Here is a 26,957-nt window from a genome sequence, read left to right on the forward strand (position 1 = left end):
AACTGCAATCTCAGCAGAAAAATTCTACTGGTGTAACTTACAGATCCTTTGGAAATCTTCTTTAGAGAGTTCAGAATTTCAAAGATGATACTCAGAAACATCTCCTTATCAAAGTATTGGCCAGGCCTTACTCTTTCATCAAATTATGTACCTGTTCTAGGAAAAACAGTACAATCCAGGAGAAAGGATTTGATTTCCATGGTACTGTTTCAGTACTCCTTTACCTAGCTTGCTCCTGGAAAAGCTTCTTTAAAGACGCAAGTCTGATTGCAAAAGTACACAGCATTCTCTCCCCTTTCCCAGTCTAACGAAAAGAATTTTTCAGATTATTCATTCTAAACCAAATAAAATTCTACATTCTCTAAATAAATAAAATTATTCTCAACAAACTGTTGATAGCTGTATTTAACTTGGAGCAATCCAACTTAGTGACCAGCCTCGAAGGGGTCTGTGACAGCTCGGAGAGAAACAAAACCTACTCCACTAACCATCACTCCCAGCATTATCCTGTCATTCCTCCTGGGCACTGTTCTTGCCAACTGTGGTGTTTCCTGGCCAACAGCAGCACTGGCAGCTGGGGCTGCGCTGCAGCAGAGCCCAAAGAGCGGCCCAAGATTAGAGGGGATTTAACTTCTCTGCCAGTCCTTCACCTAAGTGGCTTAGGAAATGTGCAAGTCAGTGATTTATAACGGAGGCTTCAGAGCAATCAGAGAACTGAATAAAGAGGAATGGTCACAGTCTGGTTTAGCTCCAGGCCTTGCCCTGCCCTGAGCTCAGCACAAGGCCAGGCCCATCATCTGCTTCACACCACGAGTCCTTGAACTAAAACCTTGCCCATGATAAATCAGAAGCATTTCAATTTCAGTCTTCCCAAAAAAAGGAGAACAGCAGCAACAGAACTCATTTCACAGTATTTTAGTGGCAACACTCCAGGCCAATACATGCACCCTCAAACTGTTCCCACATCCTTTCCTTGAAAGGCACACAGCAGCACTTTTCCAGGCAATACAAACCCACCGTTCCTGTCCTCTACTGCAAATCTGATCAGGCACATGGCAATTCTAAGGCACGTTCAGTTCCTCATAACCTGCCATGTGTCCAGAGTACTGAGGCTACTGCGACATTAATGCCACTCAGAACAGTGATGGAGGCAAGTGCCACAAAGCCATCTGGTCTTCCTGCCACTGAGTGTATGAAACTACTGGGAAAGTCTTTGCCCATTTCCTAAGAAGCCAAGAAGTTATTCTCAAACAGAAGAGGTTGCAAATGACAAGTGAATTTAACGTGTCAGTTAAAAGCAGAACACAAAAGAATTCAACATAGACCCCACATCACTGACCACCCTCCCAAAACACCTCGAGTCACTAGAGGCTGTCCCAAGGCAGTTGGCTGGCACTAATGCCACCAATACAGGCAAAGGGAGTCAAAGGAAAAGCAGCCCAGCTCCAAGGGGTTAGCACTACAGGTTTTGATAGGACACTCCTGGGAGGCAAGAAAATATATCACACCAGGCTGTGGCATTAGGAAAAGTAAGCGTCTGTCATAAGTTCACTTGAGCTTTGGAGAGGTTTTCCTGTGTGTGGAACACAAGTCTCTTCTGCAGAGCTGCTCCTGGCATCCCATGAGCATCCCAAACACCCCTGCAGACAAGCACCACCTATGTAACCAGGTGCTCCCACTCTTCACTAATTGTCCACAGCACAGACTAACAGGGACAAAAGCTAGAGCACAGTTTCTTTTTATTTTAAGATGTCACTATTAACACACATCAGTCAACCATCCTAAGAAATCCCCTAGACACCTAGGGAATCTAAAACCCTCTAAGATTTTATTAGCTCAAGAGTCCACCATTAAAAGCTTTGATTTTAGTGTTTCTGTACTAAAAAGTCTAACAAGCCTGACATTCTGCTTTCACCCTGTCAGACCAATGTGCGCTTTAGTGACAGTATCCATTTACAAATCAATAATACATCATACATCATCCCCAGCTTTACTTCTGGAAAGTGCTAAATGGAGCCAATGAACCGTCTATTTACAATTTCAGATCCTAACATATTTACAATAGAAACCAAAAGTATTTAAAACCATTAAATATAGTGTTTAACTCTGCTATATTAGTTTACATGAACACAGCTTAACTCTGGCATCGTATTTCCAATACTAATATTTCTGCCAGTAATTTAAGATTCTTCTTAAAAAATTGCTATTCCTGGAGGGAAAAAAATAAAAGCTTAAAAACCAACCCGAAACCTCCAGGCATTTCAAAGCCCTGAGGAATTACCCACCCTAGACAGTCTTCAGGTAGAAGTACTGTAGTGTTCAAGAGAGACTTCCAAACTCCAGGCAAGCCTTGAAAACCTAATGCATATGTAAAACATTAAGAGTCAGTAATCCATTGAGCAGGTTTACTGGAGTCACTGCTACCATTCGGGTTTTACTAATCCGTAGTCAAGAAGGAAACTGCTGCTTTGCTGTTTCTCCCTCCGTTACATTCCCTCCACCCCCAGAAAGTGTTTTGTGCACCAGTGTCCAGGACAGCTAAGTGGGCATTGTCTTCTCTTCTTTGCTGAAGGGCTGGACTGAGCCAGGCTTCACCCAGGACAGGCCAGAGACGTGCATGCTTTTGCAGAGCTGATCTTCCGGCTTCTTCTGGGGAAAACAAAGCTGAAGTTACAATTTTAAGATACCCAAACCCTCTCAGCTCCCCCTCCATCTCTTTTATCTTTAGCAAATACAAGCACAAAAGAGACTTGCACCACTTCCTCTCCTCAAAGAGGGATAGTAAGATGGCTACTGGTTTGTGGGAATGTGTGTGGCATCTGCAGAACCACCCTGACAATACAGGAGTTTTAAGGACTTGGGTACAGCTGCCCTATCCCACCATCAAGACTTAAGGATACTCCTTTTGCTTGGAGGCCCCAGCCCAGCATCACTGCACTGCACTTCAGCACATTTCTTGGTTCTACAGAAAGAAGTGTCAATCCAAACCTCCCCCAGCACTGTCCCTGTACTTCTGCCTGGCAATGCTGGGTGTGCTGGGGAGGAACACTGCACCCCACAGGTGGTTAGGAACCCAAATTAATGTGCCAAAGTAGCAGTTAATGACTTTGCTAAACATGGGAGTTTCCTAATGCTCTCCAAGGATGGTCCTGTCCTTCCCTTCCCTGAGCATTTGTCACAGTTAAATGCTTGAACAGTAACTATTACCCAATAGTGCAACAGATATTTTGAACTCACTACTGCAATTCAGAAGACAAAAAAAAAAAAAAAAAAAAAAAGCTTGAAATTGAAGAAGAAAGATACAACTTGGAGCAGCTGTAGATTCAAAGTAGTTAGAGATCAGTAAATTAGACATCTACTCTAGCTGGTCAAAGCAGCAGAAGAGCTTGCAGGGTTATTTTAATACCAGGAAGTGTACAGTAACTACACCAAACATGGAATATTGTGTTGAGCTCTATAAAGTGAAAATTGCATGAGCAGACTGAGTTGTAACATGGAAAATCTTTTACTTGAAAAGTAAAATAAGGCAGCAGGAAAAGAGAACCTGCACTTCTGCCCCTCCCCATGCTTTGTGCCATGAGTGTGTGACAGACCTGCCATAACATGTTAGACAACAACAAACAAGAGGGATGAGTTAAGCCTGAGCCTTGCAGTGGCAGCTGCCTCTGCCATGCTGCACACTGGAACTACACCTTGGAATAGCCAAGTGCTCAGCAGGGAACTGGGACATCACTGCCCTTCCTGAATGGCCTAGCTGTTTCCCAAGGAACAGAATTCAGGGGTAATAAACAAGCATCCAGGGCTGTAGGAAGATTTGGGAACTTGTTTTTACAGGGAATGTTCACAACTACACTGACATTTGGGACACATCTTCAGCACAAAAGCTGGGCCATTCTTATCAACAAATGACTGGAACAACACAGCACCATGCATGCAATAGTTACAGAAGATGTTTGTTTTCACCTAAAAAGAAATCAACAGGTATCACCAAAGAAAACAGGACAAAAGAAAGGTCACTGTTGGCTATCAGTCTGAGACAATATCAGACCCTTTCCATTTCAAGCACTCTGACCTATTATTTGTCTTTGATTTAAAGGATAAGAAGGAGGTGAAGAATGAAGGAGAAAGGGATGAGAAAAAGAAGCATCAGAAGTATTTCTTTAAGTTTTGTATGAACATCAAGAAGTCAATCTGCCCAAAATATTTTCCTGTGTGTTCCAAGGCTCTAATGTGACTCTGGCACTTGGGAGCACACTGCCACACTGAGCTCAGGCAGTGTGTACTATATTAAGATCAATTTTAAAACCATTCATGCCAGAAGACATGCAAGAACATGAGGTAAAGCATGCAGTGTGGAAGGCAAGTTCAAACTGACAAAAAAATATTTTTTCATTACACAAAACCCCAGAAAAACATAACACAGCTTTAGGCCAAGTCAGTAACCAAAACATTCAGAGTGCATTTCCTTGCCAGTCCAGCTATGACAGCAGCCACTGTTTCAGAATCCCTTTGTACTACAAGTGGATTGACTTGTCAGGCCACTCAGTACAGACTCCGAATTGCTGTGTGCCTTGTCAAGTGCAAAGCAGTAATTAAAAAACAAAACAAAACATGAACAGTCTGAATCCTAAATCACATCCCATCACCCATCAGGTGAAAGCTCTATGAGCCAACACATTCTTACTCTGTCAGAAGCATCACTCTGTGATGGAAGGAACTCTCAGCACCTTTTGGTGAGCTGATATTGTCTCATCAGAAATCAGCAGCATTAGAGAAGCGAGCAAGGGACTATGCTTGTGCTGCTTCAGAAACTTTGCAAGGAGAAGAAAGTGCTGAAGCTTTGATTCAATCTCTCAACTGTTGGGGACTGTAATGAAGGTAATGAAGAAATGGTAACAGTCATGACAAGTGCAGGACAAGCTAACAGGCTGCCAGTGAATGTCTTCATCCTTTCCATCCATAAACAAAAAAGAAAATATCTGCTTTGTGCCAGGAGTTGTACAAAGCTTTCTGGCTAAGTGACTAATTACTTAACACACTGAAGTTAAAGCAGTGGTCTCCTAACGAAGCAGTTATGTCACAACAGTTCCAGCATTCCTGCTGAGCCAAAAGAGGGATGGGAAAAGGTCTCTCTAGTACACAGAGAATCTTTCTTCCTGTACCGGGCAATAAACCCTTCCTAGAGTGAGAATGTGAACGCGCACGTACCTTCTGAGTCAACATCTTCTCTCTAGCTTCATCATGTATAGCTGGATTCCACGGAGAAAAGCTACAGAAAAAGTATAGTTTACTCTTACTTGGCATTTTTGCAAACCACAGCACAGAGAGAGGAGAAAGCAGTGATTTTCCTTTGTTTCGTTTGTTGAATTTTAAGTAAATTATAAGTGGTGCTAAAATATACAGTTAAGAACTAAATTCATATGGTCATGGATTTTTTCAACAATAAATGTTTAGGTTTTAATTTCTGAGAACTGGAAGTTCAGCACATGTGACATGAAAAACCACTCCTATTCGCCATGAAGCTGACTACTCCATCCCCCATACATGCAAGCTTTAGAAGGATTTTAAAACTCTGACCAAAGCTACAGTCATGCAAACTTGCAAACTGAGCTCAGGAAAACCAGAAAGCAACATTAATTCATGGGCATTTCTGCCTGAGGGAGGTGGGTGTTTAAGGGCTTTTTGCTTGTTCTGAGGTTTGCTTGGTTATTGAGGCTTTTTTCTAAAACAAAAGCAGGTCAGCCTGACAGAGAAAGGCTGCCATCAGCAACTACACCAAAACTTGCTCTCAAAACATTAGGACAGGGTGAATTTGCTCAGAGTACTCACATGATTGCATAGGGGTCCTCTATTTTGGGCTGATCAAATAAATGACTACTGCATAGTTTGACACTGTCTACCACTTTACTTTTGAACAGCTGAACATCCTTTTCATACCTGCAAGACAGAAGTAAGTAGTGTTAAGTAATTGCAAGGAGCCACAAGTTGCTCTAGAAGCACAGGCTCGGCAAACCCTAACTTGAGTTCCTAACGCAACCAAGTCTGAAGGCAGAGACCACGAGTGGACAAAATTTTACAAACCTCTTGTTTCTGCAAGTCTATGCCAGAACCTCTCAAGAGGCTATGCCCATACACATGGAAGATACTCACAGCACTGCAGCCTCAGGGTTCAGAGGACTGGTTGTATCAATCTTGTAGAAGACTCTGCGAGCGTACATTAACACTTGCCATATGTGATTATGATTTCTCCTAAAAAGAACAAAGCACGATGAAGAATGGAACAAACTTCTCAAATTATCCATCAATTTGTCAGCACTAACCTCCATTTTGCAAATGCTCTTTTCACATCCAGTTCACCAGATAAAGGGTCCACTAGTGGGTGGAAGACAGGCAGGTCAAAAACCAAGCGCTGTGTTAGGAAAAAAAAATTCATTATGACAACTTCAATCCTAATGCCAACACCATTGGTCAAGGTCAGTCAAATGTTGCTTCCAAATACTAATTAATTGTTACTGTATTAAAGGAAAGCAACTGCAAGTGATTTCTACCAGCTGTGAAACTGTAACCCAACACACCTGTGTAACATGTAGCTTCTTGTCCTCTCTAACATGCCATCACCAAATCAGGAAACTAATCCAGTTAACTGCACAGGCACTAGTGCCAACACAGGTAATAATATCAGATAAGAACAGATTAAAGGAGTTTTTCTGGTTTAGCTATTTGTGACTGAAAGCTTTTTACATACTTGAGCTATAATCAATACTCTTTTTTTATCCTACACACTTTTAAGTAAACTGAGCAGTGACACCTTGGTGTCTCCAGCTCTGTACAGCTCATCAGTGTTCACACATTGTTCCAAAAGAAAGGTTTCCTACTAGTTATGTTCTTTCAAAGATGGTAGCTTTATATAAAACTTGACACCAAGCAGGCAGCTACGCAACACAGCAGTTGTGTGCACCTGCCCTCAAATCTTCCTCTTAAAGAAGTGTGGCCAAGAGGGTAAGCCGCTCTGAAGAGTCTGACTGCCACAAAGTATTTTTTTATTTTAAAATTGGTCTAATAACTTGGAACCTTTTCACTAAAGAGGAAAAGAGAAAGCAGAGATGGAATATAACACCAAAGTAACACCTGTCTCCTCCTCCCTTTGCTTCACCATGTTCTACTCAAATTTTTGGTTCTTTGTTTCAATGTAATTTAGAACAGACAATCAAGAAATCCTGCAGTATTATAGCAAGCACAGCACAGGTGTCTGGATTTTACATTCCATTATATCACTACTCAATTCTGATACCTCTTTAAGGGCTTCAATTTCAAGTTCCTGCTGAGGAAGTAGCAAATCAAGAGTGAAGGGAAAGAACTGGTTTATTACTTAACACCCTAATGCATCTGACCTCAGGAAGTTCACTCCACACCAGTCTCAGTAATCACAGTAATGTAATTCCTCCACAGTGGTTTGCAAATGTGTACAAGACATAGCAAATGAGCCCAGTCAAGTGAACAAAATGAGTTCAAGGAAAAAAATTGGTGCATCAGCTTTAACAAAAATCTATATTTCTCCAGGAAGGAAGAAAGAGCCAAGAGATAGCCACTTACCGGGCAGTCTCCGTCTGGGTAATTATCAGGAATATAGACAGTGAACTTAAACACACCATCCTGGTAGAGCCCATGTCTTATGAATATGACACCAAACCACACTGCAAGTGAGAAAGTTTGCTTGAGTGAAAGAATTAGCAAATGTACATATATAAAACAACTTAAAAGTTAAGTTTAAACTTACTTAAAGCTGAGCGGTACGAGGGCTGCACGTAGACACCTGGCAACTTCTGCTTCACCACCAAGGTACTGCAATCAATCAGAGTCAGCACTCAGATCCACAACCACACTGACACAGCAAACCCAGAATGTACCACCCACAGCCCAACAGGGCTTTCTTCCACAAACTCACTCCCAATTCCCAAGGCTGCTCACAGAAGGAGGTGACAAATATAGTGAAATCACACTCTTTCCCTCCTGCTTTTTACACCACTCCACCTATATATATATATATATATATACTTACTAGCAGAGAACACTATTCCTCCTGAGAAAACTAAGTAGATAAGCAGAAAAACTCTTCCCTCAGTAGATGCATTTAACATATGTCAGTACAGAAATTTACAATTTTCTACTGAATCCCCAGTCTCAAAGTAAGGAAGAAAAAAGAAATTCAATTAAGTAATTTTGAACACAGATTCACAGTCAATTGTAATTGCTGCTGAAATGTGACCAAACTTCAACCTCAATTTTAAACAAGTATTTTTTTCAGTTTTAGATGACACTATGCTGCAGATCAAGCTAAAATTACACTGACAATAGCCAAAACAAACGAAAAACCAAGTTATTAACATCACAGGTTTTCCAGTTACTTGGTGTATGGGTTCATTAAACTGAACTCTACATGCTTGCACAAACAAACAACAATCTTAAAGTAAACCATTAACACAGTTCTCTGCCTACCATTTCCCTACTATTTGTTATTAGTTCCCCAGTAATGAATTTGCATTATAGTACCAATATATTTACTCAGAAGAAAAATATCTTTCTTGAATTAAAAGGCAGAGTCAATTCCTCAAAAAAGAAATAAATGTTTTGAGAGTTCTCACTTTCAACTTAACAGTTAAATACAAGAACTGAGACACAGTGTTGCATAAGGACTCCAGGGATTTCATTCCAAAAGGCACCACATACTTGGGAATCCAGTATGTCTATTACAGAGGAAGTCCCTTCAGCTCTGTAGCACTAACCAGTTATATAACTAGAAAGTTTTCAAGAGAGATTGTTATGCTCCCACAGCAGCCTACAAATCACTAGATGGGTGAAATGCAACTCCTGCCGCATAAGTTTCACGTTAAATATCACAGAAATGAATACAGACTTCCCAACATCCACTTGATCAACTGGATCAGGCAGTGTTCAAGTGTTTCATGTGACAGCTGAAGGAAGGTCCCACAACCTAACTCGTTAGATAGAACCATATACTCATGAGCATCTTCCCACTTGGCATCTGCTGCTTCACCTTTAATACTTGTTTCAAATATTTGGTATTTCTGACCAAAATGCCATTAGGATAACTAAACTCACAACATGCTTACTTCAAGATTAAGAAATCTAATAATTCAGAGAAAGACATCTAAAAGTATCCCTTAAAATCTCATCTTTTTTCTCCCTTTCTGTCTCAAGAGATCAAGGCTGCTGCTCCAGAAAAAGAATTCTGCAGACAATGCTTTCCTGCCTTCAAAAACTATGACAGACATCATGCAAGAACTAGGCCTTTGCAGGGTTTTTTCTCCACTGAAGCATAAGCCCAGGACCTAAAAAAGATGAAAAAAGTGAAAACCTACAATTCTGCAAGTAGTGAGTACTCCAAATAAAAAGGTCCATAGGAAGCATGTGTTCCATTTGTGGACTGGGAAGAGGTGGCAGGTGAAGCAGGCTTGGTTATTGGCACAGCATTCTTTGGGATAGAAGGCAACTGTTTCTTTGCAGAGGCTCGCAGGGGACTGGTTCGAAGCTCTCCACTCAATGTTTTCTCTTCAGTGTCAGATCTCTGTCAAATCAAAGGAAAACCATGAGATCACAGGCCATATTTCAGACATATTTAACATATGAACATATTTTAACACAGGTTTAAACCAAATTATGGTAATTACAAGTTAGGCCAATGAAACATATCTTGGGTTTTGGTGATCTATTGCTTGAGGAAGAGCATGGAGGGGTGTTCCCTTGCATTTTATTTTTAAATAGACTTTTGTTCAACTAAACACAACCTACAAGCACAAAAGCATTCAGTGCTGGATAGGAAATCTGCAGATTAGGACAAATGCTTAAGGAGGCTTACATTTATTTAGAACCTGAAACCAGACAGTATATAACATCAGCTTACAAGTCAATCTATTTCTAGCACACAGTGCATCAAGATAAATCATTTCTACTGACAAGCATCCTTACACTGTAGACTTCAAAGACACTTTAAAGTAGTGTAGTAAAACTGAGATGAAAAACCAAAATTTTATGTATTTCACTTCCTGACTGTGCTTAAGACATCAACATTCCACTTGGAACTGATCCTATAGCTCACTCCCACAATGAAAGGATCACCACTTGGCAGTTGTACCAAGTTTAAATAGTTTTACTATAGGAACCCTTTTATGCCTTTGCTGCCTTTTCTTGGAAGAAAAGAACAAACAAACCACTGCCAACAAACACTGTACTACTCACAGACCCCAGAATCATTCTACAGATTGCCAGGACAAATATGCAGGCTACAGACTTGTGCTTAGGCTACATGTGGTGACTAAAGGCAGGATTTAAGCTGTGGTGTTTTGGAGGGCCCAAGGTCTAGACTAGTAACAATACCTCATGATCAGTATTACATAATTTGCCCTAGAACTGAATACCTGGGAAGTGATTAACCCTAGAACTCCCATACTTTTATTACTGCTACAACCTCAAGCAGCGACGGCACTATAGAGGCATAGTTTTGTCAAAGCCCATTGCACATGCTGTGGCTAAGCTCTACATAAGACACTAAAATGTCTTAAGAAAAAAAGTGTTTCCACTGCTTTAACTAATTTGTTTCACATTTCCTCTTTAAAGATGCTTCAGATAAAAAGAGTCAACAAATTCTGGAGTAGACTCTATGCACAGGCACATTCCAGTTAACAGAGCTCAAAGCTAGTTTGCACTTTTACTGAAGGTGATCACAACCCTCAGGATAAATGCACAGTAAAACACTATTTGCAGATCACCTGATGTTTTTTCCCAGCACTACTACCACCCCTCCCAAGCATGACAACACTTCCTGGCATCCATTCATTAAATACCTTGCGCACAGAACCTGTAGACATGCTCCAGAAAGGGTTCATAACGCGGATTCCAAATAAGGGGCTGCCACTTTTCGGTGTCTCTGGAGTGTCCTCAGGCCCTTTGGATTTGTACCCTAAAAGTAAACAGAATGAACATGCATTTAACAGATAAATAGGACTCAATATATAAATAGGATTCAGATCTAATTCTGCAGTCAGCATTATCTTTCTGCAACTTCAGAAGAAAATTTCATGCATGTATGCAAGACCAACAACAGTTAAAAATGCCAAAGCTCTATTACATGCTCCAGAAGAATAACACTTCTATTTCTGCACCTGAATCTCTGCCCTCTTTCTGCTAGAGAAAGACTCAACATTCTGCATTCCATGTTCATTTTGCCAATGAGAAGAAAAAAAAGGGTCATCTCTTGACTCGGCACAGTTTAGGAAGACTCCCTACATGTGCAAATATTAAAGTTACCACCTCCCCATTTCAGTCCAGCACCAGACAGAACCATGACCCTGTTAAGAACTGTCCCTCACAGACACTCTTGACTTTGCACATTTCTGAAGTGTCCCAGTTGGAGAAATTCTGTCATTCCCAGTGACAGAGATGATCCTTTCACTGAGTTTGCATCATGTATGTGTCATTTTGTTTTCATCTGCATTGGAACACCACCAGGAATAGACAAAGCCATAGAACACAGAAGTTTCTCTGTGGCTTATTTAATGGTCTCATTATGAGCACTAAGGCTTAGTGCTCTTTAGACCAGCAGCCCAATAACAAGGACTTCAGCAGTATTTGGAGTTTCAGTGTCATCTACTGTGTATGTCCTTGCTTTCCTCTCTTTCTCTCTTTTTTTTTCAAGTCTTGCTATTACTTTTTCAAGAACTGTGATCCATAGCACCTCTTATCTGGCACAACCTATTGCCTCTACCCTTTTTTTTCCTCTCCAGTTCTCCTACTTTCTTTCCTCATCTCACCCTCCCATTTTTGGCTCCATCACCTTAGGTTTTGAGGCACTTTACTCAGTTGCTTTAATAGAAAGTTTCACAGCATGGATCAAGAAAGCTAACGTGATGTGAGAAAGACAGAGCCAGTGGCACAGGTTTCTATTGTGGTCAACACTACAATTTTACTACAGTAAGGAAGGCAGCATCTGTTCACCATTGGTCTGAGTAGTTTATAGAGGAAATGGAAATATTATTATCAAAATCTTCCTAAAATTAAAATAAATGCCAATCTTATTGAAAGAAAAAAAAAAAAAAAACACAAAAAAAAACCAAAAAACAAACCAAAAAAAACAAAAAAAACCAAAAAAAACACAAAAAAAAAAAAAAAAAAAAAAAAAAAACAACAAAAAACCCACACACACCCAAAGAAAGTCTAGGAATTTTAAATATTTAAAAGAAACATCAATATCAAATCATAGCCTTCTAGGCTATGCAGCAGCTAAATATTAAAAAAAAATGCAAGCACCTTTCAGAAAAGTGATGAAAAATAATTAATTTCCCCACCCAAAATCATCTCAAACATTCCAATATACAACAGGTTCCTGCAGGTATTTTCTCCTCTTCAGCAGCCAGAGTTTCACACCATTCTGAGCCACTGAAGAGAGAAAGTCAAAGCACAGCTACTGCCCTGTGAAAGCAGGGAGAAGATGTTTTCACTTTTGCCCATCTTTTGTCTGGAAAGCAGAATCCTGCCAGAGGGCTGTGCCTTTTCCATCAAACCAGCCAGACTAAGTAAGACAGGAAGACACTGGGCCAGGAAGGTACGAGACATTTCCTCGGGAAACTCTGGTGTAACCAGAGGGTGGAGGAACTGACGCACAAAGAGCACCTGAGCGCTCCAGCTCTGACAAGAGGGAAAAGTGCTGGGAGTTGAGGTACAGGTTGGAAGACAATTAGCTGGAATCTGGAGTGATTATGGGATTGGGGTGGGATGAGTTTGTTTGTTTTGGGCTGGTGTTTTTTACAAGCTGCATTAACCCGGAACCAGAGATAGGAGAGAAGGAGTCAGCAGGACAAAGAGCAACACATGTAGGTAAAAACCTGCCCAACCTACTCCCAGGGAAACAGGGGACTTCTCTAGAAGCTTGGAAACTGATGTTAGATGCAGTTCAGTCACCAGATCCACCCTTCACAAAGCAGGGTATCTCAGTACACTTCCACCTTTGCCTACCTACGTGCTATTAAGAGCAAATAAAACATTGTTTTAGCTCTAGTTAAGCTAAAGAATAACTTCCACAGGGCGTCTTGCACAGACTTTTTTTTATCCAGTTGCTTGCCAATTATAAATCATACATGGTACCATCCTAAATTTATTGTTAAACTTCCTCCAGTCTCAAACACCTGCTAAAATTAAAAACAATAACCAAGCAACAGCAAATTTACATTTGACCACCTATCCTATTCTCACTATGTCTGCAGCAGACAAAGGAGAGCCAAGTTCTGATATTATTAAGTGGAATTTCTAAGCAGTTTAGGCATTCACACCTACCCAGGGCTCAGTGTCTACCCCAAGGTACCCACCATTATGGCATCTTCCAATGCTGTAACTACTAAAACCGTCAGGTTCCCAAAAGAACCCAATACTCTCTTCTGATTTTATGGAAAGGGAATAAAAACATTCAAAACCATCCCCCTCTCTCTCCTTTCACACTGTCAACATTCACAGTACCTCATCCAGAAGAGCTCGATAGTGTGCCACTCAGTTGTACATTCTACTGATTTCTCCTGCTTTAAGAACAGCAAGTAACAGCAACCCCCCTGAGCTGTCCTCCTCCCACGGCTCCCTTCTTCTGTAGCACTTTCCTTTCAGTAAAACAGCAACTACACAAAGACAGAACACAAACTTCTGAAGAAACACTACTTCAAATACTGCTTCTTGGAAAGACCTTTTAAGTTATCCACAGCACCACACTGGGCCCAAGAGCCACCTGCTGCCAGGTGTAACTTCATGTCCACATTCTCCAGGTACGCAATACACACCAGCAGTCAGAGCAAGTGTAAAGTTATCTGATACTTCATCAGCACTCTAAAAGACTTCAAAAAACTGAAGTTATCACTAGCAAAACCATAACATTTAATTTCTTTGCTTTCGCACCTTTTCCTTCTCTACATTAGAAAGTTTCATCAAGAAAAGTCTCATTTTTACCCCCTCTCCTAATATGTGTCATATTTTTCTCCTCTCACCAACAGAGTTATTTGATCAAACACAACACTAAAGCAATGTGAAAAAACTTTATCTGCTTGGAACAGAGCACTCTTCTAAAGATTTTCTGGAAACGTCAACAAATCAAAGAGAACCACTCCCACCCCTGAGAGCAAACTGAGCTACTTCAGCAGAGCACCAGAGAACAGTGCATATTGCACACACAGTATTACGTGCTTGTCCAGCAACCGCCGCTGTCAGTTCGCACTGGAACTCACTTCTCTCCAGCACAACCACTCCTGACCTCCTTTGGACCCAAGGCCCTCGTTCAGCCACACCTTAACCTGCCGGACAGCACGGGAGCCGCTGGTGGCGGCGAACAGGAACACTGACCAGTCAAGCCTGTTCGCCAACTCTTCTTCCACACGTGGGTTAAACGTTCCATACCAACACCTGCTGCTACGAGCTCAGTCCACTAGGAAACTATAATCTACGCCAACGACACCTGCTCTTAGACAGCAGCCTAAGGGACATGGGGTGTTGGCCGGCCGAGTCCCCCAGCACAGGGCGCCCAGAGGGACCGGACAGCCGGGGGTCATGGCAGGTTAAGAGCAGTCCTGCGAAGCCGGAGCGGGCCCCGGGGTGTTACCGCCGAGGCCTCGGCCGTGCCGCAGCGCGAAGCGGCTCCCAGGGCGGGGAGCAACGACCTGAGGGCTGGCAGCCGCCGGGCCGGGCCCCGCTGGCAGCGGCCGAGCCCGCGGCGCCTCTCGCACCCAGCGCGGGGCAGCCCCAACGGGCCGCGCCCGCCCGGCCCCTCACGGCGGCAGGTGACGGCTCCGCGGCCGCAGACAGCCCGCAGCCCCTCAGCGCCAGAACAGCCCCGCTGCCCTCCCGCGCCCGTTCCGCCCGGGAGGCTCCGCTCGGGCAGGGCCGGGCGCTGTAGCCCCTCTCGCTCACCCACCGAGGCTCCGCCGCTCACCCGCGCGGCCCAGGCCCCGCCGCCGCCGCCGCCGCTCCCGCTACCCCCGGCACAGCCCCATTTACCGCCCGCCCCTCCGGCCGCACATCCGGGCCGCCCCCCGCGGCCAATCGGCGCCCGCCGCTCCCGGTACCGCCCCGCGGGGCGGGCGGCGCGGCCGCGGCCGCCACTCACAGCTCGGGACGGGCCTGACGCGCCGGGGCCGCCCCGGCTCCGTCACCGCGCGGGGCCGGCCGGCCGGGAGCTGCGGGCCCCGCCCCGCGCACGGCGATTGGTCCGAAGGCTTGTCCGTCTAGTGTCGGGCAGACCAATGGGATCGCGCGGGTGCACCTGTCACTCTCTAAACTGGCTGAATGCGCCGCGGGTAGAGCTTAGAGAAAAAGCAGCTCTCATTGGTCAGCGGGGCGCGCGGGGACGCACGCCATTGGTCGGTGGGCTCAGAGGCCGCCTGGGGCGGGGCCTGGGGCCCGTCCGGCACCGGCCCGTGTCCGAGCGCCGGTCCCAGCGGGGCCGCGGAGGGAGGAGGGGCGGGCGGAGGGAGCGGGACGGCCTGTGCCGGGCTGCCTGTGCCGGGCTGCCGGGGGAAGCCCGGGGAAGGGCAGGAGAGGCGGAGCTGAGGCGATGCCATCCGGGACAGCCGCACCGGGGACGTGTTCCCGCACCGGACAGCGAGGGGCAGCGGAACAGTGGCACAGCGCTGCAGCTCGGTGAACACCGTGTGTGTGTGCTCTGAGGCATCCACTCAGCCTCTCCAGAATTTGTAGCTAACGCTGCCTGTATGAGCCGAGAACTCCAACCTGCTACTAGGGGTGACGTAGTCAGTCGTGGACATTCGTCACTCCTTCTCACAGGCTACTAAAATGGACATTTAAAAAACATTTTCAGTTGAATTTTTTTGGTTTTTTTTCCTCACAGAATCACAGGATGGGTCAGGTTGGAAGGGACCATAGTGGGTCACCGGTCCAACCTCCCTGCTCAAGCAGAATTACCCAGAGCACAGGGCACAGGGTTGTGTGCAGACAGTTCTGGAATGTCCCCAGTGAGGGACACTCCGCAGCCTCTGGCCAGGCTGTTCCGTGCTCGGGCCCTGCACAGCAAAGAACTCCTTGCTCGTGTCCAGGTGCAACTTCTGGGTGTCATTCCTGCCCCTTCCTCTTGGCCCATTGCTGGGCACCAGGAGCAGAGCCCGGGCCCTGCTCTCTGCAGACAGGCACAGACAGGGCTGAGGGTCCCTCTCAGCCATCTCCTCCCAAAGGCGAACAGCCCCGACCCCTCAGCCTTTCCTTGGAAGAGAGGCGCTCCAACCCCTTGACCATCTTTGCTGGATGGACCTGCTCCAGGAGCTCCATGACTCTCTTGCTGAGGAGCCCAGAACTGCACAGCACTCCAGTTGTGCCCGAGCAGGGCTGCCTAGAGGGGCAGCATCACTCCCTGACCTGCTGGCAGTGCTCTTCCTAATGCACCCGAGGATCCCGCTGCCCTTATTAGCCACATTAATACACTTGCTGGCACATTTTAAACCTCCTTTTAAAATTAATAATACCAGTTCTGATACTACTGCTGAGCAGGTACCTAGACACACAATGTAAATTTACATTAAAAATATATACACACAGATATAAATACAAAATTTAGCTCTATAATCTGCCGAAGAAAAGGAGGAAAAAAGAATGAACCTCAGGAGTTCATTTTTGATTTGTAATTAGACTTTTTCTGAGCCCAGTAGAACAATTACAAAAGTGCTATACCAAAACTGAAGTAATTTGTCAAGGTTTGGAATGTGACAACAAAATCCATGCTATCTCAAGTATAAAAATTACAGAGAATTTTAAAAATCAATGCATATAGGGTGGATTTATTTTTGTTCCTAAGCTATAAGCAAAAATACCACACTAAGGTTATCACTTTGTCTCAATTATTGTAGCCTCCTATCCCCCTGTCCTCAAAATGCCACTTTAAAGTCTTCAGTCAGTTAATAACGTTATTATTCTGGCTAAACAGCCAGGTTTCTAACACCCTTCAGCAATTTCCTGTTCTTCAGTGTTTCAAATGCAAGCTCTTTGCCTGCACCACTGAAGTGCTGCACAACTTCCCTTTAGGCTCATATCCAAAATTATCTGCCTTCCACTGCTACATGCAGTAGTAGCAGTCACTTGTTACCTCCTTTTTTTCTCAATCTTTTTCCTGCTATCTATTTTCTTTTTCCTGCTCTAAATCTCTTCCTACCAACTCTCCTTTGAAGGTTTTGTGTCCAGAAATCTTTTTTTTATGTGGTTACCTCCATCAGTGGGCTTTTCAGACCTAACCATTCTTCAAAGTGTCTTGCCTGTATCAGGTGCTGTCCTTGCTGAGGAATGAAAGGTGATAATGAAATCCTCACTTACATGCTTTGCAGATCTCATCCTGCAAAATTCTGTGGCTTGAACAACATTTTGGTGTTGACTGTACATGCTCAGGATGTTGCAAAATTATATTACAATGGGAATAACATTTTGACTTTGGTATGAAGGATTGTAAGGAATACTTTATCAGGCCTTTGAGCTCAATATTGTTAATTCTCCAAACCCCACTATAGTCCAAAGTTTCCTATTTGCTAACTAGAGGAATAATATTATGACAAGAAAAAAGCCCTTGACTAATAAATTTTATTAAAAGCTCTTTAGATTCCCTTCCTAGTCATACCAAATGTGAAATAATTCTACTTAACAAATCTTTGTATTTTGACCAGTGCAAGAGATTAATCAGGCCTAGTAAGCTTTTTGTATATTATTTATCTCATGAAAGATTTCTTTCCTTATGGGTGGTGCCTGTAGCAAACATTGTATGATTAATACATGTCTAAATAACCTTTAGATACCCTTTTTCCTACTTTTAGATACTCTGTATCTGTTTCACTCAGAATTCTAAATACTGTAAGGAATTTTTCCACAATACCTATGTTCATGCCCCAAAACCATACATACTTATAATCCAAACCCCAAAATTGCCAAGCAGCTTCCTGTACCTCTGTGGAGGAAGGAAGGGTGCTATGGCCGTATCGTTTAAGGCATGGTCAACGTGATGCTTAATTGTTCAGTGTGGGAAGTCTGGATAGTTCTGAACGGACCAGAATTTCCCCTTGTGGTGGCTGTGGTTTTGAGAAGAAATCTGAGCTAAAAAGAGACGAGGAAGGATAAATAAATCTGTAATTAGCTCGGGCTCGGCACCACTAGATGGTGTCCTGCAGCTGCTCTAGTCACACATGGCAGTCCTCGGGCAGGTGAAGGCACAGAAGCTCCTCCTCGGCAGGAACACAGCGAGTGCTGCAGGACAAATGAGTGATCAGGCTCAGTGCTCCTGCTCACCTCCCGCTGAAGTCCCCGGTGCCTCTAGAGGGAGGCTGGTAAAAGAGTTTTGACAAATAACCTATATAACCACACAAACCTACATAACCTCACTTGATAATTATTGATATTAACATGACTTTTTCTTCCTACAATGCTAAGGTGAAAGATGGCATTTTCTGTTTTTCAAAGCTAAAAGGCAGAATTACAAAGACAGTTAAAACCTTGAACGTCTTTTTTTTTTTTTTCTTTTTGTACTTTCAAGCCCAATTTCTTTGTGCTTTGTGTTCTACAAGAACATGCTATCAGCACTTTATAAAGTGAAAAGAAAAGTAATCAAGTAAACAGTTTATATTTTTGTTTCCTTTTTTACCTTGGTGAAAATGGCGTGTTGTTTCATAAAGAGATTGTTTTAAATTTCTCCATACTGGTCTCTATTTGCATAATTGCTAATAACAAGAAATATCCTTTCAGTAAACAAAGAGAGAGAAATTATTAGATATCTAAAATATGTTGGAAGACCTACACAAAGTATTTAAAATGGGTGTTTTCAATTTAAATGTATCTGTGAAGCAGTGGGTGGAAGGAGGTGATTCCCAGTGCATAGCAGTGCAAGTTATCCATAAGGAGAAAGACATCAGGTCACAGTTCTCCCCTCATTCTGAAGGACAACAGCACAAACAATAATTACACAAACTGTTTGGAATGGATACCTGCTGGGGAGGCTGAGCTACTGCATGGCTCTGCCCCTGCAATGGCAAGGCCACGTACAGGCCAGAGAGGCATTTGCTTTGGGAAGGCCTTCCTGAGACTGCCTGAAATGTGAATTCCCAGACAGGCCTTCACAGCTTGACAGAAAATGCTGCCCAGACTCCTGCTACCTGTGCTGGGGCTTCAGCTGCTTTGGCACATTGCTCTCTTTGGATTTGAAATTAACAAAGTGTAAAAAGAAAACATTAATTAGAAGCTAATTTTTTTTAGGAACACTATTGGAAACTAACAGCAAATCAAACACAAACCCCTCTTCTAATTTACACCTAACAGTGTGGCATTTCTCTATTTTCTTTAAAGCAAGCATAAAGATGGAAACTTTTTCTACTAGTAATGTTGATTCAAGATTATGTACTCATTTTTCCTATTTTCTTTTTTTATTACAATGGAATTGCTAGAATGGATGCAGCTATAGCTGCACCAATATAAAATTGTTTTTGACTGCATATCTATTTTCCCTGAGGAAGAGGTAAGATGGAACAGCACTAACTGCATCATCAAAATTTGTCATTTAGTTCTTAGGGTAGAATCTCAGGACCTACTGCTGGTCTCTGCTCAGTCAGCAGCAAAGTATTATAACAAGGACAAAATATTAAATTTATTTATTCCCCATAGAAAGCCTCCTAGTCTTCCTAGACTCACTTAATATAAAAAGAACACATTTGTGTATAATATTCAGGCACTCCTGTATTTGCATGGCTGTCAGTGTGTTTCACAACATGAGAGATTGACTGTATTCATGGTTCCTGAATAGCAGAAGCTCCTATCAATGACTAATTAAAGATCAGATCATGCCCTTCAAACTGCACTTTCTTCAACACGTCTCACACTGAGGAAAAAATACATTAAACATTTAAATCTGAATGTATTTCAGATTCCTTAATTTATGAACTAGAAATCTCAGTCACTGTGAGTCCAACTGTGCAGAATTCAGAACCATGAAAATTGTAAAACTGACTTACTGTACTCTTTTATTCCTTTGTATTTGCTTTCCTAATAGCTCTTATTTGAATGGTGAGAATTACAGTTCTAAGATGAATTTTGGTTCTGCACAGTATGATTTTGAAAGTAATTTCCTATTATGAGGAGAGAAGGGACTATTTTATCACTATTTTTTTAAGAAGTTGAACACTTGAATCTGACTAGAGGTTTATAATATCAGAACAAATCCCAGAGGAAGACTTAGATCCCAATTGCACTGGTTTTCTACTTACGGGAGTACTTGCTTCTAGCTAACACAACCCAGAAAAGACAGGTCGATGAGAAGCACTCAATTTATTAGTCACACATTTTGAAAATATGTTCCTTAGCTATCAAAATCATACATATCCTGTTTTTACATGTTAAAATGTAAAATTAATCTTAAAACTATGTATCCATACAACTTATTTGTAATAGAGGCATTGTCAGGATAAAAGCTTGTATATTTAATTCCTACCTTTGATTGTCTACTGATTAATTAAAATTCCTCCTTTTAGAATTTTCACAGCCATTCATTGAGAACTTTTTATAAGTTGTTAATCAGAGTAACTAGACTTACAGCTCTAATTAATACTTCCTTATGAATAAGGGGTTTTTTTCCCTCAATATCTTCCTTCAATGAAACATTTTGAATCATAATAATGTAGAACAAACTTTGGAACAAAAATGTATGTAATCCCACACTCTCAAGGATAACTACAGATTACAGAGTAATCAGAATGAAGAATCTTTTTGAAAAATCAGTTTTGCAGAGAATATTTATTAAAGTGTATCTGTATGAGACATCTTTGGCAAATCAGTGAACACAGTCCATGTAAACAAGCTTTGATCAGCAGTTTCCACAATATCATTATGAACTCCAGTGTTTGCTGTAATGGTATGATATGATAAGTGAAAGGCAGACAAAAACCAATTCATAATTTTCAGATGGAAAATCACAGTTAATTTGTTGACTGAAAAATAACTACATAATTTCAGAGATGATAAGACATAATAAAGTAGGACTATTCTTTTCTGCACTCACACCTTGAGCCATATTTCTACACAAAAGTCACTTTCCTCCTTTCATCTTCTTATTACTTTCCTGGTAAAGTGACATATTAAGCAGGTATGTAAGTGGTTGGTAATTTTAAAAAGCTGAATATTTAAAAAACTTAGTGGATGACTGATCAAAGAACTGAATATGAAGAGTAAAGACTGGGGAGAGAGAGGGTGAATATGCAAAGGAAGCTTTCACATTCAAAGGGGAACAGCTACAAACAGCTACCAAGGGTTGCAGCTCAGTTAATAAAGTTCCAAGCAGAAATGATGTTGGGCTTGAATCAGAGGCTGCCACTGAGCAGCACCTTACAGCCCACACTTCCACCTCCTGCCATAACATCCTGTCCCTAGGGCTGCTCCGCCCCTCACTGATCCAGTCCCCATTTCCAGCTGCCCTGCCCTGCAGTCTCACCTTGGTGACCTCAGGATTCCAATAAAGGAAAAGCTTGGGAGAAAGACACTTTTCTCTTCCCTCCATCTCTCCAAACAGAAACTGTAGCTGATGCTACTGACTCAGAGTTTATAACTGGGAGCAGAGAAGTTATTTTGGCAAACATAAAGGGCTAAATGGAAACTCAGAAACATCCTTCTCCCTCACAAACAATTTTTTCCCCCAGTTCTATATTCTGTATATACCATATACTTTTCTGGCTCAAACTAAACAGTGTAGTAGATAGTATATATTTAGAAGATTGCATATAAAGAAAACATATACTACATTAGGTCTTTCTAGAGCTAGATTGAACACACAGGGAAAAAAGAAAGACCAGCAGCTCAGCATCTTCCCACAGGCTGCACACCTGGCACCTGGGGCAGATGTCAGTGTGGAAGGGTCATTCTTTCACTGGAAACAGGCAGATGGGAGCTGGTTATGTCTCAGATTTGTTCTCAAATTTTTAGGCAGCACAAGCTGAACACAAGCTGGGTAGTGCAGGAAAACAGAGTAACTTTTGGGTTGCATTGCAAATGGATCCCTTCAATGAGCAGGAGGGGAGCAAGAATGCTGACTCAGATAACTGTCTTGGAAATGCAATTGGACTCAGGATCTGGCTATCCAGTTATAGCTGAAGAACCTCATAAAAATGAACACTGCTAGATGGAAAATTAAATATTTGCTCAGTAGGAAGCAATTTCAAGTCAAATGAAGTTACTGTTGGATTCTACTGCATCATAACCAGGATATAGGAACCTCAGTCTGTCTCCCAATTTGGACTATTCACAACCAGTTTGACTAGTCACAAATTAATGTTTTAGGGACATTACAGAACAATTTTTAAAAATCAACAAAATTCCTGTTAACTTCAGCAAGACTTCAGTTGAGATATTTCATCTATGAATAAAAAGTTAGGTTGGCAAAAAAAAATATCTTCAATAGAGCATCTTTGTCCCCATCTGTTTCAAGTGGTTTATTTTTTACCTGAGTTTTGGTATCTTTTCTATGCCATCTGCAACCTTTTCTCTGCATGTTAGTGTACTTTTGTATCTCCCATTCAGTTCTATTTGTTTCCTCAAAGTAATAATTTAATTCAATCTTATCTTATCTACATTTGTCAGTTACTAAATCCACAAGAGGTTGGGAGGTCTAATTTTGCTTCCTTTTTAAGGGACACAAGTAATGTCTCTGCAGTTTTGAAAGCTGGCTTGGCTGTTTGTGGTTTTATGACACAGCATTTCATTCTAAAAAGCAACAGTGTGAATTGAGATTAGATTTAAACTGAGTCTTTCCAAACATCATGAGAATTCTTCTGTCAAACAAAACTTTCATCTTAATTATTCTTTATAATTTCCACTTTGCAAACATTAGGTCCCTTAATGCCTTTGGAAAATGAAGATTATGAGAAAGAGACTATAAAAAGAGAAACGTCTCATTTTGCAGAATTTTAAATACCTTCTTTCAGATAGTAAATCTAACATTAATTAATACTAGGGTATAATATTAGATTTCCCTCTTTTATGAAAATCCTGGTTAGAATGTTCCCTAGTGTAGTATTTTCTGTGTTATTTTATATATTGGTTCAAATTTAAAGCCAAGAATATTGTTGTAAAATGTCAAGTAACTTATTCAAGTTATTCAAGAACTACTGTCACAATTTAATTAATTTTCATTATTTAATTATAGGCTGTGTAATTATAAATTAATTTTTATTTTCAGTCCTTCAGGCATGTGGTTTGAGTATTTGAGCTGGACAGAAATTCCCCATTTTCTTTAATTTATGACAGCCTCAGTGTGTGTCTGTGTATGCACAAGTCTGTGTATGCAAATGCACAGAGTGCTAATTCAAACACATCAATATCTTTCTTAAGTAATTGTGGCAGCTGCATACCAAGCCAAGCACTGTATTCTTAGATAAACTAATATTATTTTTCCTGCAATACACAATTCAATATGCTAGTTTGTCTGAAACTAAGATATCTCTACAAAAAATACAGGCAACATTTTTGTTTTGTAACTGCTGCTACTTCCTGTTGTAAATTGCATAAGGATGCTCTTGGAAAGGAACATGCAGTGGGTTTTGTACAGAAAGGAGAACATGAGCCAACATCCAGACAATAGCAACACAGCAGCTGTACTTCCATGTGGGAAAACCATCACCCACACAATAGTCAACATTTCTTCCTAACACTCATTACATTTATAAAGCCAAATCAGCCACCATTACAAAATAAACATATTTAAAATTAAGATATTTTTAATATTAGGATTAGGAAGGATCAAAACCCACCATAAAGACAGGAAAATTAAACTCTCCTTCCTTCCTTTCTGAGTGTTTTTGCGATTAATCTGAAATAAGGATTTTTTTTCATGCAATCTTTAGGGCATGTTGTTGTTGAAGTTTTCTGTAACTATAGCACAGCCTAAAATTAGATGTGCATTTTTTACTTCCCCCCACCAGAAAAAAAAGCGAGAAACAATGAAAAGTACCCAACACAAAACAAAGTAACAACAAAAACAAAAACAAAAAACCCCACAAACAAACAACAAAAAACCCCCAAACTCCAGAAACAAACAAACAACTCCCTCCACAGACAGGTGATAAGGCAAAATAAAGTTCTTACAAATGGTAATGCAGATTAATAATTTGTCTCACTGTAAAATTATTTCCTACCAAACAATGACAATAGATAATTTCCTATGTTGATACCCTTTATATAAAAAGCTTTTGCAAGTCATATGGCACTTGTGCATCCTTGAATTACAGAAAGGATGAGTTTGGAATGATCCTCTGGAGCTTGTCTGGTCCAATCCCCCTGCTCGGGGGGAAGTCCTGGAGCAGACTGCTCAGGACCACATCCAGCTGTGGTTTCAATATCTCCAAAGATGGAGAGACTCTAAAACCTTTCAGACCAACCTGTTCCCTGTTTGGTCTCCTTCACAAGACCTCAAGCTTCATGACCTCTCTATACAGGCTACTGTGTATTAGCAGCAACAGCAGGTCTGCAGTGAACAGTTCTTTGGGGCAGAACACAATATGAAAGCAAAGGTAAGTTATGGAAGAGGACAGGATGGGAAACTGCTTTCAACAGAAAAAAAAATATTGTGTAAACTGTAACAGCTATGCAGACTGCTGAAAGGATCTTTAGTTTTCTCAAGCTTAAGGGAAGAAACTCTCACCTCCCTTTCATGCTCACTCCATCTCCAGCTCTGGGTGTTTAACAACCTGAAGGAAATGTAGGTGCTTTTACCAATTTCCTTTGCTGGACATTTTGTTATTCAGGAAGAATAATCAGAGTCCTAAGTTGCAACAAATCTCTACTGCTACATGGAATGCACAAGGGGAGCATGCAAGATCATCCATGAAGCAGAAGCAGCCTAGGCAAGCCATGTTGTGGCATGTGGCTGGAGTGTGCTTCTGATACCCACAGCACACATGGCATGGCTGGCTCTGAACACACAGCCCAGCTGAACTCCACTGTCACAGCCAGAATGTTCTAAACCATGGGTTGGTAACAGACCTAATACATTTTTCCCTAAGAAATAATTTACAATCATACTTGGATAATAGAAATGGTATCAAGATATGTAGCTAAAGGATGATCACAACTGCTTCACAGATATGCTAAAAAAATACAAACTAACTACTAAATGAAAAAAGGAATAAATTGAATCCTTTCTTATAATTAAAAAAATCCCAACCAAAACAGAGCTAAAAAAGCTCAACATTACCTGCTCATTACAACAGCTATGCCTCCTTGTCCCCTGGAAAAGAGGTTAACTTTATACAAAACACTGCTTGGATAACTGATGTTATTACTTACCTGTGAGAAAAGCAAAGAGTCCTGTACACGGAGAAAGCTGGTGGAGAGACCAGGGATATGTTAAGGGATCTATTAATTTTGCTAAACACTATTGAGAAAGAACTCAATTACAAGACAATAAAAAAGGAGCAAAAATTCTGGGAGATAAATATCTTTAATCTAGTGTGGAAAGCCATAACAAGAACCAATTTTGAATAAGACATTCAGTAAATATTTTAATAGTGAGAATGATTAACCACTTTAGCTACTGAATAGAGTTGTACCTCTTAATTTCTATAAAGTGAGCTTGAAAATCTCACAGTATAATACTTTTTAAAATCTTGCTACTTGGGTTCAGTATCACATTGACTGGGTAAACTTCAATGGCCTACCAGAAAAGCTGGAGGTGACTTATTATCCCTATTTGGGACTTCTGTGAATTAATGGGCTCCCCATTAACTGTCCCTACATTAATATTACAGCTCATCACTCTCTCTTTCTATATCTGAATACTATTAAATTGAGTTTATACAAATAAAAATGTGTGTTCAAGTTCAACAGCTTTAAAGCATTAGCACTTCCTCTGGCCTACCAACAGACCTAGTTAAGCTCAGTGCAGGACTTTGAATAAAAATAGGAAAGCTGAACATAGACATGGTCTCTCATATGGAATTTTAGCCTAGTTTTTGGTTTTCTTTAGAAGAAACACTAAGCACTTGCTATTTGGAATACATTTAAATGTGAAGCATTTTAGGCTCCTGACGAGTATGCCACTGAGGTGGAATCACCCCAGAAGTATGGGCTGGTAATTATTATCACATGGCAGTGACTGATTTATTGACTGTGCAATGAAGGAGCCAAGGTTTGTGTTAGAGGAATAGATTCCTCGTTTTTACTTCCACCATCCGTCATAGTAGAATCTACTGGAAAATGGAGTACAAATCATTCAGGAATTTACAACAGTCAGTTGAGCTAGTTCTGTGCTCTATCATTGCTGGAAGTGAATGCCTTTGTTTTGCACCCTTAGGGCTGCTCATATGCATAAATAGCCCCCCTTTTTCTGTTTCTGAATCACAGTGTCCAGCCAATACAAAAAAGATTATGAGGTATGAAAACCGCACATATCTCCACCACAGAACAATAACAAGATCTATACTTTGATTTCCTGGGAAATAAAAATTGTAGCTATACTTCCTGTCAGCCCATTCCTTTGAACGTGTTCTCTTCATAATTTGGATTTTGAATCAAGTTTAAATGGCAGTTAAAAATCGTATGTGGCAGTACACAATGAAATTTAGCTTGACAGCCTGGACATCAAAACTAAAAATAAATGACTTCACATCCAAATAATAAGTAATAACAATGTTAGCCTGCATAAGAATAGCAGGACTGGATTCAAATACAATATTAATTTTAGGGATATGAGTGACTAGGGAGAGACAGAGGCAAAGAAACAAATCCTTCATATAGCAATAGTCTCTTCTTATCCCCCAGGCAACTGGCTGCCTTTCACCTCGGCGGCGGAGCAATTATGTGGCATAATGACTGCAGTGCAAATAAGCAGAGAGATTTTATTAAACCAAATGAGCAAATCATCTGCGTATTATTGCCATTTGATTGACAGT

At 41.4% G+C, this 26,957-nt stretch overlaps 1 protein-coding gene across 4 annotated transcripts; it reads right to left on the reverse strand.

Annotated features, from left to right (window-relative positions):
• Positions 1-1,722: 1,722 nt before the first annotated feature.
• On the reverse strand, positions 1,723-15,500 carry AKTIP (AKT interacting protein). 4 transcript variants are annotated; one of them, XM_053987141.1, is made up of 10 exons: positions 15,155-15,500; positions 10,863-10,978; positions 9,381-9,586; positions 7,778-7,842; positions 7,594-7,694; positions 6,321-6,409; positions 6,151-6,249; positions 5,830-5,937; positions 5,209-5,269; positions 1,723-2,649 (listed from the first exon to the last, which is right to left on the reverse strand). In XM_053987141.1, exons 2-10 carry the CDS (start codon positions 10,902-10,904, stop codon positions 2,539-2,541), a joined length of 882 nt encoding a protein of 293 aa, XP_053843116.1. In that variant the 5' UTR covers positions 10,905-10,978; positions 15,155-15,500; the 3' UTR covers positions 1,723-2,538. The 4 variants fall into 4 exon arrangements, with proteins under 4 accessions (XP_053843116.1, XP_053843117.1, XP_053843115.1 ...); XM_053987142.1 differs by lacking the exon at positions 15,155-15,500 and adding an exon at positions 14,963-15,030; XM_053987140.1 differs by lacking the exon at positions 15,155-15,500 and adding an exon at positions 14,395-14,729 and having other exon boundaries at positions 1,723-2,646.
• Positions 15,501-26,957: the final 11,457 nt, after the last annotated feature.

Source organism: Vidua macroura, chromosome 11 (assembly GCF_024509145.1).
Source record: "Vidua macroura isolate BioBank_ID:100142 chromosome 11, ASM2450914v1, whole genome shotgun sequence".
Lineage (NCBI taxonomy): Eukaryota > Metazoa > Chordata > Aves > Passeriformes > Viduidae > Vidua > Vidua macroura.

Bases quoted from the DNA above. Each gene is read 5' to 3' on its own strand.
- AKTIP (XM_053987139.1), bottom strand. From the start codon at position 14,446: ATGGAACGTTTAACCCACGTGTGGAAGAAGAGTTGGCGAACAGGCTTG. The intron at 6,410-7,593 runs GTAAGTGGCTAT...TTCCTAACACAG, and splicing joins ACCCAGACGGAGACTGCCCG to CGCTTGGTTTTTGACCTGCC. The intron at 5,938-6,150 runs GTGAGTATCTTC...TCTGTCTTGCAG, and splicing joins AACCCTGAGGCTGCAGTGCT to GTATGAAAAGGATGTTCAGC.